Genomic DNA, 12,067 nt, shown 5'->3' with positions numbered 1-12,067 from the left:
GTTAGTATTTCTGAAATGTTGGTAGCCAAGGTCAGTGATAAAACATGGGAAGGTCCAGTCTCCTACACAATGGGGGATTTTCTTCTGAAACTTTGTCTCAGGTCCGTGAAATAATCCAAAAGAGAGGTAATAATAAGTGATTTTGCTTTACGAACCAGACAACAGCAACAAACGCTTGCTTGCACTTCATCCGGTTGGACTGATTGATTCATGTGTAGGCGGGCGTGGTTAAGTTGTCGTGACAAGTAAGTGAGGTGATCTAAGCGAAGTTCTTGGCTCAGGGCTTCATCCATAGGAAGCACACCACAAACATGGAATATCACCATCGTTACCAACTTGTGAATAATTTGGTAATATATTTTCTCCTCTCTTGGATTCTCCTCTCCTGTATACTTCTAAAGCTGGTTCAAAAATGTCAGTCGGGGCACCTGCCTGGCTCAGTAGGTTAGGTGACCAACTCTTGGTTTTGGCTCAGGTCATGATCTCAGGGTCCTGGGAACGATTCTGTCGTCCAGCTCCACATTCAGTGGGAACTCCGCTTGTCCTTCTCCCTCCTCCCTTTGCTCCTCCATTCCTGCTCCTCCCCTGCACACTCTCTCTCATAAATAAATAAATAAATAAATAAATAAATAAATAAATAAACAAATAAAAAAAATAAAGTCTAGGGCAGCCCAGGTGGCTCAGCAGTTTAGTGCCACCTTCGGCCCGCGGCCTGATCCTGGGGACCTGGGATCGAGTCCCACATCAGGCTCCCTACATGGAGCCTGCTTCTCCCTCTGCCTGTGTCTCTGACTCTCTTTCTCTATGTGTCTCTCATGAGTAAATAAATAAAATCTTTAAAATAAATAAATAAAGTCTAAAACCCAAAATTTCAGTTAATGTAAATTTCATGAAATTTTGGAAACCAATGGTCTTTTGCTGCCTAGTGGCAAAATATCGTAGAAATTGATTTGGGATGATGCAATACAAAAGCTCCTCTCTATAGAGGGAAAAAGTGATCATGCTGTAGTGTGCACAAACTTGAGGTAGAAATATTATTTGTAGGATTCTGTGTTCAGAATTCCTCAAATCAGGGCACTCTCCCCACTCCCCCAGATGCACCAAGGCATTCATGGTCACTGCAGCATGGTTTGTAACAGTCAAGCATCAACAGCTACCTAGATGTCTATCAGTGTGAGATGGGTAAATCATGTAAAGTCAATACTTAGTTCTCAAATATTTTATGAGAATGCCTTGATATCTAATAAGCAAATGATAATAAGTAAATGATAAAATGATAAGCAGATACCTAGAACTTCCCAAGTGCTGGGCACTGTTCCCCACAGTAAGCTTCTGAAGTGGGTACTATTATCATTTTACAGGCACAAATGGGCTAAGGGAATTGTCCAGGATCTCACAATAAGTGGTTGATGGTGAGGTAACCACATTTACTAAATAACACAAGGAGAATTGGGGTCTAGATGTGCTCTGAGATCTCTCAGATGACCATATCTCACAGGGTTAAGAGCCCAGGCTTTGGGGTCAGACAGCTCTGAGTAAGAATCTGGCTGTGCCACGGGCCAGCTGTCCCCTGGGGCAGATGATTGAGTACCTCTGAACCAGTTTTCAGATCTATGTAAAGAGCAGGCCCAGTTTCATGGGGTCTCATGGGGTTACGGGTGAAGGGAGCCAATGGTGGAGATGCAGGAGGGGAGGTCCTAGTGGGGGGACCCACTCTAAACCCGAGTTGGTGTGGAGATTATTTGAAAGTGAAGGCGTTTGGGAATGAACAGCTGCAGGAGGAAGCCTTCATGCAGCTAATCTGACAAAGCATCGGGTGCTGAGAGGTGAGGCTGCCTGGAGCCCCCTCCGCAGGCAGGCCCGCGCCCAGGAGAGAGACTGAAATAAACTTGCCCCGCATCCCAACTCCGTGGAGTTCCGTGGCACAGAAAAGGAAAGAGCACTCTCACCTGCATAAATAAATATTATCCCAGACTTCCCCATCTCTGATTCATTCTCCCTAAAATCCATTTGTCTTTCCTAAAGGAACTTTTTTGTTCTTTCCTTAGAAGCACTGTCTCCTCCCTCTGTCCTGGCTAAAGGAAGTCTATAAGCCTCCAGGTCAGGAGCTGGCTTCTTGTCTTGTTAACTCCTGTTTATATGAACATGCTTTTTCTCCTGTTAATCTCCCTGGCATCTGCTCATTCCAAGGCCCTTAGTCATTTCATCTGAGAGAGGCAGGGAGTCTTTCCTCCCTGACACTAGCAGGTGCTCAGTGCGTAACATCATCTTCTCCCATGACTCTGAAATCTCAGGATTCTAGTTTCGTCTGCATATTTTAAAAAGTCCAAAATGTACCCTGAGATTATAAATGAGATCATCAAGCATACTGAAATACAGAGGTAAACATTTTGAAATGGAAGCAATCTGGATTATACACAGAACATAATGTAGATTTCTTCCAATTCTGTAAAATTTTCTGTAGGTGGAAATTTGACTGCAGAGACAAACTGTGGAGACAAATTACATGAGTAGGCTATAGCGGAGGAAAACTTATAATCGAGCAAATGTGATATATGGTTAATGAGATGCATGCTTTTTATTATGCCACATGTTGATTAAAAATGAATGGTAAGCAGTACACAAAAAATGACTTGAGTTGATCCTGCTTCTAAGTGATTAAAATGAACATGAGCTCCTGATCTGCCTTCCCAAAGATTGGGGCCAGAATGGACCTTTCCTCCCTGCTTCCCTTTTGGAGGAGAAGCGTGGAGGGGTGCCTCCAGATGACAGGGACTGGGGTCTTGTGGATCCAACATGCTTCCCTGTTGGGGGGAGGGATGAGGAAGGATGAGGCAGTATTTGCTAACATTTTCCCCAGTTCCTGGGACATAGGCTGGAGCTTCTCTAGAAGGCCATTAATGATAGGAAGGATTTTATGACAGAGGGGTGGCAGCTGCTGTACCTAAGTCGGGGACCTCATGTCTGCCCTGTCTCTAATCATGGGGATCCCTACTAAAAAATATGAAGACAAATGACTGGTGGAAAGCAGTAAATGCAGAAGACAATCATAATAAACCATACAGAATGGCTAAATGTTGGCTGGGAGAAAGAGTGGCTTCAGCATAGTAAGCTTTTTTGTATTATTTGACTTCTCTAGCTAAAGCCATCTATATTTATTTCATAAATCTGTATTTATTTTCCATGTCAACAAGGTTTTCCTGCTAGTGAGAACACAGACTACAGTTTGCTTTTTCTTGTCATTTTTTAAATTAAGAAACAATGTAACATGCAGCATTTAAAAATAAAAAATAATTTGTAATCATGCATTAATAAAAGCAAATGAGAGCACAACCTAAAATAACACATCAGTATATTAGGATATATAAATGTTTGCATAGCGGCTTGACTTAAGCAGATTATTTAGTCCTACAGCTTTTCCTACATATTCTCTATGAAGTCTTCAGGGGGATGAACTTTATACTTTCCATGCAGAACTGTGTGAAGCGTCTGAGCTTTAGCTCTATTTTCAACGTTAGCCTGCCTGTTTCTTGGATGCTGGGAGAAGGCAGGAGAGTCCTGCGTCAGGATGGGGCAGTGTGTGGCTGATTTGGTTATTCAGAAAGTCAAACAGGCAGCACATCCTGGCCTTGGTTCTCTGTGACCCTGTGTCACACATGGGCCATGTTGATAGGCCCAGATGGATGCCTGCACAAGCCAGGGGTTATGTTATAAGGGCTTAGGAAACCTGAATCTTTTGTGCAGAATCATGCCTCTGCTTCACCTGGAAGAAAAAAAGATTATCTTACAAAGCAGCTTTCTGTATAAATGTCCTTGAAAAACAGGTCAGAATAAAAGATAGTCAGGGCTTCTCTTTGTAAGAGGTGCAGAAATGTGAGAAACCCATGAAGAATTGTCTTACCTCTGCTCTGGCCCCCATGGCCTTTTATCATCCCTAGGAAACAGCGAGGATATGTGGCAAAGGGGCTTACTTTTTATTTATTTCAATTTCCTTTTCAGATATGTATTTCTTTTATCCTATTGTAAGCATAGTTCTTGTGTCAGAGTTCATTTTGAACTTGTAGTGACCATAATCATTTTGGTTTAACAGTATTGCTAACTCAAATTTTAAAATGCTAAGGAAAGAACTTTTTTTTTTTTTTTTTTGGTTACTAAAACCACCAAAACTTTAGATAGACAATAGAAAAACAGCTATTTAATCTTGATAGAATTTTTAAAAAATATTTTACTTATTTATTCATGAGAGACACACACATACACAGAGGCAGAGACATAGGCAGAGAGAGAAACAGGCTCCATGCAGGGAGCCCGATATGGGACTCAATCCCGGGACTCCAGGACCATGCCCTAGGCCGAAGGCAGGAACTAAACCGCTGAGCCATCCAGGGATCCCTGATCTTGATACAATTTTAGACTTATTTGGCTAAATCCTATATAAGTTAACATTTCCTTTGAAAGCAGAATTGTGGCTACCACTCAGAAACGACTCTTAATTTTTGTATAAGTGACAGCTAAATCTTGTGATGGTAAGTATGTTTCCCTTATAAACAAAGTGGGGCTAATATCAAAATATCTGATTTGAGAAGAAAATTTTGAATGGAAAAAATTTTCATTCTGCTGCTGCAGGATTGTTTGCTTGTTCCCCTATGTTAAAATGGGCAGTTTTCCTCTTCCTTAAAAGCATTTATTTATTTAAAGTTTATTTATTTAAAGTTTATTTATTTATTTATTTATTTATTTATTTATTTATTTATTTGATCTCTCCACCCCACATGGGGCTCAAACTTGTGAATGTGACATCAAGAATCATACATCCCTCTGAGCCAGCCAGGGGCCCTGGTGGTTAGCATCTTGAAAGAAATTAAAATCCACAGAGAATGGTTTAGAGTATTTATTTAGTAGTTCAGTGGTATTCACTCTTCCTCAGAAATTATTTAAAAGTGGAGTTTTTGTTCAAGATGTCTAAAACTAGTCTGAGGTTTTTTTCCCCCATCCCTGTATTGTGCTGTAATTGACACATACCATTTCCCTGGGCCCTCACATGGTCTTTGCTCTGTGTGCACACTACCCCGGGGCCTCTCTGGGAGTCCAGATTTTCTCTTGTAACAACCCAGTCACACTGGATTAGGACTCACCCTAATGGCCTCATTTTACCTTAATCACCCCTTTATAGACCCTGTTTCCAAGCACAGTCATGTTTTGAAGTATTAGGGGTTCAGGATTTCACCTAGGAATTTGGGAGGGGGACACAATTCAGCCCATCATAGTAAGTGAGATGAATTCTCTACCTAATGAGATACTTTCATGTTGAATTAAATACATCCTGGCATCAATTCGAATCACTGGAACTTCTCGATGAGAAATCTTCTGAAATTTTGTACAAATAACCTGTTTGACATTTCATTATTTTGAACATATACAGGAAACTAACAGGAAAGTGCTATTCTACCAATAATCTGAATTGTTAAAGAATGTCATCAAAACTATGCCTAGAGTCAAGTTTAAATGTTATATTTAATTCTTTTCATTCAGTTGACTTCTTTAATTCCTTCAAGTTGCTCATAGGATAGGCACACTATTAAACACTCATTTAAGGCATTTCTTCTAACACTAGCAATACTTCATTTTATTCTTTTGTGTCACTCTTCAAGTACCAAAAGCTAATTCATTTTTCAAAAAATAAGCTTGTGCCATGTATCAAATCACACATGCTTTTTGTGATGTTCTGGTATTGTTTTCAATAACCATACGCTTTTTAAAATATGATCTTGTTGTTATTGGAAATACTGTTTTTCTGGCTTTTTCTCCACTTTCAACCTCTTTGCCAACATAAATTTGCCTTCCAGATATCTTATAAAATGTATTTCTCCCAATCACTTAGAAAGACTGGAAAGGGAGGAGTATTGAGAAACCCGAACTAGTTTTTCTGCAGAGTCAAGGAAACCTGTCTTCTCTCTTGGGTCCATATTTCAAGAAGATAAAAGCCTACAACGTAATGATGTGTTTTAAAGATCCTTTCTTTCAACAAGATTTTAGTAATGTTTACATTGCTCTTCTTTATACGGCGCATATAACAAAAGCATGTCAATTAGAGCAGCATTTGGGACCCTGTTTCCTCCAGCTGCATTGGCCCTGGGATGTGGGTGATTCCAGGGCCAGGCCTATGGGTTTCTGGATGGTGTAGCTGTGCTTCGAAGTAGGGGAAGGTGGTGGGACACAGAGAGGTGATCGTCTCTTTTTGCTCAGCCACTGGTTTGACTTTGTGACTTGCTTCCACTAAGACCCCATAAGAGAAACCAGGAAATACTGCCTAAGTGCATGCTTTTTCCAACATATTGAGATTTTCATGTCAGAATATATTACATACATACTTATACATATTATGTGCATTAATACATATACACCCAAGAAAATCTTTTCAGTGCACTTCAGGTACATGTTGGCTTGTTTTAGGCAAGAAGAGAGATTATTCACTCACTTCCTAGAACATTGTTGAAGTAAACTTACCTGCACAGGCTAAAACTCTAGTGTTCACCCAGCACAAAGCACCCGGTTAACTGAGGTCTCAAGGGGTGATCCTTCCAGATCATACATTGGACATCCCAATCCATGTTACTGCATGTCCAATTCACTCAATAAAACTAAAGTAGAAAGGGCATACTTCCCTTGTTTTATTTATGTGTAAACGGGACAGTACTTTCTAGCTCCATAAAACATTAAAAATAATTTATAACAAGAGCATTGACTTTAAAGCAACTGAGTACAACTTTTACATGGCCTAACTATAGGAAATCATTTTAGTACATCCTTTCATGGTCTGTGAGCCTCTGGAAATAATAGGGACGAAATATTACTTTGAATAATAACAATAATTATTATTAATCCCCCAGTATTCATGAAGAAGCCAAGACGTGGGGCGATTGAAGCATCTTGTCCAAGATCATCATGGCCCCGTAATTAGCATGGTCAGAATGAGAGCTTGGGGATAGCTGCCCACTCTCTTAATCCCAGCAACATCTTCCCTTCTACCTCAGAGGTCTTAAAATAAAACGAATAGCATGAGTGAATAATGAAGCTCAGATTTCCTAGGGGCTCAGAGTAGAGGCTTAATATTTATTTATTTTTAAAGTCACTGAGACCTGTTTCTATAAGTGGCATCACTCATATTTTGAAATAAGACATTGATATAAAAGTCTTTCTTAGGACACAGATATTTTAGATCTAAAATGACAAATATGTAAGAGGCATCTTGAAAGATCATCTGTTGACTTTAACTCAGAATTGCGGTGACTCACGTTACACTAGGGACCATGGCTCTGAGTGAACCTCCCAAGGATCCTTTCTCATGATTTAGATCCTTACTGGTGTGACTGCTAACTAAACTCAATGCAAGGTTGACAGCTTTTCAGAAATGTCACCTGTTCCTACAACAAACTATTTTAGAAACATGTATATTGCACATGAGTGGGTCCCAAGCCATAAACTCGACTTACCTTCAGCGCAGCTACCGTGGAAACAGAAAACTTCATCAGACATCGTTTGTTCCTAATAGTGGATGAAACTTTCAATTGTGATGCCATTAAGGTGATTGAAGATTGAGTCCACGTCCAACTGAAGTGTTCCTGATGATTAATAGCAGGGAGGGTTTTTGTTGGTTTGCTTCTTAGTGTTAGGTGAGCCAACAGGCATGCCAGAAAGACAAGCCCGTGAAACTCCTCACACTAACTCATCAAAATTGTAAGACAGTTTTCTCTTGTTCTTAACTTTATGCACAAAAATGCTGGTTTCCCCACGTGCCAGAGAGATGGGGAAAGAATTTGGATGGAGCCGATTTTGTCCAGGTCCAAGTGGAGGGGAACTCTGTCTGGACGTGGGCAGGGAAGTGCTGAGAAATTGCCAAGGCCTGTGTGCAGTCCCCAGGAAAGCTCCTTCCTGCTCCCATGGGGTCTTCATCCTGTTACTTGTTAGAATAGGGCAAGAGTGGGCCTTTGTTCCTGCCAGTCTGTGTTTGGCCTCTATATCCAAGTCTGTTCTAGAAACACCAAAGGAAATGTAGATGAGGCAAACAATAGATTATACCACCTCTTAAGAGATAGACATTAGCTTAGCAAAAATATATGGGATCATTTCGGTAATGAGCCCCAAAAGTGTGAATGACATACTAGTAGAGAGCTCTCCTATGCCAAAGTCATTTCACTTAATTTCTGTATCTTTAAAGAAATGTATTTTTGATTCATATCCAAAGGGACAATTGATCATTCTACGAAAGACAAAAATACTGTAATTCCTTAAAATGAGAATGAATTAAAATAATCACACAGGTGTACCCACATACATACATACATTCCAAGTATTTGTATATAATTAAGATCATATGTGATGAATGTTTTGTTTTGTTTTGTTTTGTATGCAGATTCTCAGAAGTTGTAAAGAGTGCTTTCCAAATCTCTTCTTTTCATAGGCTGTTAAGACATTATTGCCACTTGAAATATTTCTTAAATAGTATTCTGTCTAAATTCCATTAAAACAGAAATAGAAATTCCTTTTGCTATATGGCATTGTCATCACACAATCTGAAGTACAGTGTTCAGAATTTATATTCAATAAACAAAGTGCTTCAGAAGGAAGTAATGTTATCTGAGGAAAATAAAACAATTTGTTAAAATATCCTTCCTGGGAAATGATTTCGTTACACGGTTTATACGGAGGTTTAAAATTGTTGTCAGTTACACTCAAATAAATATTGACTTCAGTTCTTAAGTTGAATTATAATTTTGGCATCACTGTGACTGTAGGAGCTGATATCCCTCCCTTGATTATTGATCTGCACGTCTTGGATAATGACCCTGAGATAGAAGGCAAGTAACATGATGCAGAGCTTGACAGATGAGCTGCCTCTGCCAAATGCACCCACAATAGTCAAAATGGTGGCCCAGGCTATGGCCACAGTGGCCAACACTCATGGACCACCTACCTCCAGGCAGGTGTGGGAACGTGACTTTTCAGATCCTATGTCACTCAATAGCAGCTCAACCTTTGGAGTTAGGTTTGACCAAGCTGGTCTTGTAGATGAAGGAAGTGTGGCTTGCAGCCCCAAATAACTGTTAAGACCATGTGCCAGAGAGTAGTGCAGCTGATACACCAGGCAGCTCCTGCTCATGCCAGCCTGTGGTTCCTGCAGGAAGGTAGGGATGGAGAGAGCACATGCCCCACATCCCATCTGGCACATAGAAACAGTGGAAAGGGTTGACCCTTGGCATAACAGTTGCTAAACCTTGGAAAAAAGCTGATGTCAGGCAACGATTACACTTTCACTGAGCAAGAGAGAGATGAGTGAGGGCCTCCTGGTTGATGTTTCATTCCCTAGCCAAGAGAAAGTATGTGACTGTCTGAGACTGGCACTGCCATCGCATTTGAGTTTTCTGTATTCTCCGTTCCATCTCTTCATCCCTGCTTGTCATGGCTTACAACCCGGAGTCGTGATTGGCCTTGGTTTGGTCTGGTCTGGTTGTTAAGCCAGATCTGGTGTTTCATGAAGCAGAACAACCAGGCAGGCATCCTTCTTGGCTGAGCTGAGAGCTTTGCTCCTGGGCTGTATGGTACTAACTACAGGTGGATAGGGGAGTCTGTCCTTCCAGGGCAGGTGAGCATAAGAAAAGGTCGACTCTTTGGTTCCCTGATTTTATTAGTGTTATATGAAGGAGTATTATGAGAACATCTTTGACAGTCTGGATGATAAAACTTGGAGAGATCAAAGGGCACAGAACTTGGAGTTTTGACTGTGGGTTCCAGAGAAGTGCTAGCTAGAACTTAGGTCGATTTAGCATTTGACATTAGAGACACATCACAGCTTAGCACCCCTACTGTTTGCTTTCAGAGCATAAACCAATAAGGTTCTTGGGGTTCCAGCAAGGAACCTTATGGGGGCAGCATTTCCTATTAAGATGCTGTGTTGATGGAAAGACTTAGGTTGCTATGGCTTCCCTATAGCATTGGCCATTGGGGAAAATTGATGAGGCATCTGATGAAGAGTCCATGGAATCAATTTTAAGATGGGATTTGAAACTTCAGGAGCAGACTCTAGAATGCTCAGAGCAGAAAGAGCTCTGGTTGAAATCCTGGTCCAGAGGAGGCTAGAGCAGGTTCTGGGGCTCAGGTGACAGGACAGTAAAGCCCAGCCTTCCCGTGGACTTCGGAGGTGCAGAGAAATTGTTTCCACAGGAGTTGTGATCTCTACAGCCTCCTGAATATTGATGAGCGGGCGTTAATGCAAGACCTCAGGGGTGCGGGGAGTAGATCTGCTGATAGGGGACAACTAAACTCATTTCATCTGAAACCCACCCATCCTTTTTTTTTTTTTTTTTCTGCATAAAAGTGCACAACAGGTTAGTAAACGCAGTCTAAGAGAAACTGCCAGGACAGGGAGGAGAGGGTGCGTGGAAATGCACTTCCTGTGTGTTGGAGTCTGTGCTTTCTTGTAGTTTTTCTTGTATGTGTGCATTACCCTTCAAAACATCCATTAAATCGTTTGTAACATATCAATGATTAATATGTATATATACAGAAGCATCACCCTTTTTAAAAAAAAAAAGATTGTATGTATTTGTTCATGAGAGACACACTGAGAGAGACAGAGACACAGGCAGAGGGAGAAGCAGGCTCCCTGTGGGGAGACTGAGGCGGAACTCCATCCCAGGACTGTGGGGTAATGACCTGAGCCGAAGACAGGCATCCCGAATCACCCTTCTTTAGGTTTTCCTATATGCCGGTGGTTATATTCAAAACAACACCATGAGAAATGAGTCACATATTCCTTATAACAACCTCCTTTGCTTTCATGCTGGCCTTTCTAGCATGAGGCCAGGTGCCTGTGGCTGAGCAAGCGCACCCCTCTGTCCTGTGGTCTCCCGGGTGCTCCTGAAGTGCTGCTACCCTGGGGCACCCTGACCACACACAGTGGCCACTGGGATTGAAATCCGAAGCCTCAGAATCTGGTCCTGGCCATGCTGGATAATAGCTATCCTACCTCTGCAGAGTCTTCTGGCTTTTTTAGACTTTGATTTTGCATTTATACATGAAGGGTTTTGAATGAAAGAACACTGTCTAGGGCCCTTCCAGCTCTCAAATCCCAGAGTCTAGGATTCTTACTGCTCGGGCTGCAAGTTATCACTGTGCTTGATTGCCTTGGGTGTGGGGTTGCGTGTGAGCATCTTAACTGCTTAATGATTAGGGAAATGGTTTAGGGGAAGAGCAACTTTCCAAAAGTCAGCCTTCAAGGGTAGCAGGTTTATAGCCAGCTTAATGGTACCGCTGAAATTTAAATCACCCTGCAAATAAGGAAAACTTAGAACAATGGTGACTAATCCAGGCCCTGAAGAAAGGTTGTCCCATCCCCCTGAGATGCTGGCAGCATTTCTACAAAGCAGGCAGCCGCTTGCATATTAACAAAGTGGAGCATCCGTCCCTGGCTGGCGTGAGAAGTGACGACGTGAACTCCGTGTTCTGCGGTCACATTGATCCCTGTCTCCGTTCTCTCCCAGGGTTTTCCAGGAAACACAAACGCAGACAGTGTGGTGCATTACAGACTCCAGCCTCCCTTCGAAGCCAGGTTCCTGCGCTTCCTCCCCTTGGCCTGGAACCCCAAGGGCAGGATCGGGATGCGGATAGAAGTGTACGGATGTGCATACCGTAAGTGGTGTTACTCCCCCACCGAGGTCCATGACAGAGGGACATGCTCCGAAGGCCACGCTGAAATCTCAGCTTGGCTTTTTTCCAGCCTTTTAAACATCTCTGTATATGAAACTGTTTTTGTTGTTTTGTTTTTAGTTTTTTATTTTTATTTTTTATGGAAAGCCTGGTGTCTTTTATAGTTGAATGTAGAGGTGCACCTGCACTGAGCCTCAGAGTTGTAGATTCCCAGAGGAGAGCAGGGTCCCTGTTTTAGAGTGGGCGCTTTGTGACATTAACGACGTCCAAATCCAGAACCGTAATTCACGGTGACAGATGCTACTCTTGTCTGACACTGAGGTGACCCTGAGTTGGGGACGCACGTGACAGCAGGTGCTTT

General features: G+C 41.8%; 1 protein-coding gene across 2 annotated transcripts in view; it reads left to right on the top strand.

Moving 5' to 3' along the window:
* Positions 1-12,067, top strand: part of LOC609770 (contactin-associated protein-like 3) — a 190,422-nt gene that overhangs the window by 75,336 nt on the left and 103,019 nt on the right. For both annotated transcript variants that reach the window (XM_038527282.1, XM_038527281.1), the window contains exon 4: positions 11,541-11,688. In XM_038527282.1, coding sequence (XP_038383210.1) covers positions 11,541-11,688 — 148 coding nt within the window. The remainder of the gene's footprint in view (positions 1-11,540; positions 11,689-12,067) is intronic.

This window comes from Canis lupus, chromosome 1 (genome assembly GCF_011100685.1).
Source record: "Canis lupus familiaris isolate Mischka breed German Shepherd chromosome 1, alternate assembly UU_Cfam_GSD_1.0, whole genome shotgun sequence".
Classification (NCBI taxonomy): Eukaryota; Metazoa; Chordata; class Mammalia; order Carnivora; family Canidae; genus Canis; species Canis lupus.
The sequence above is the reverse complement of the archived record's forward strand: the minus strand, read 5'-3'. Positions and strand labels throughout refer to the sequence as shown.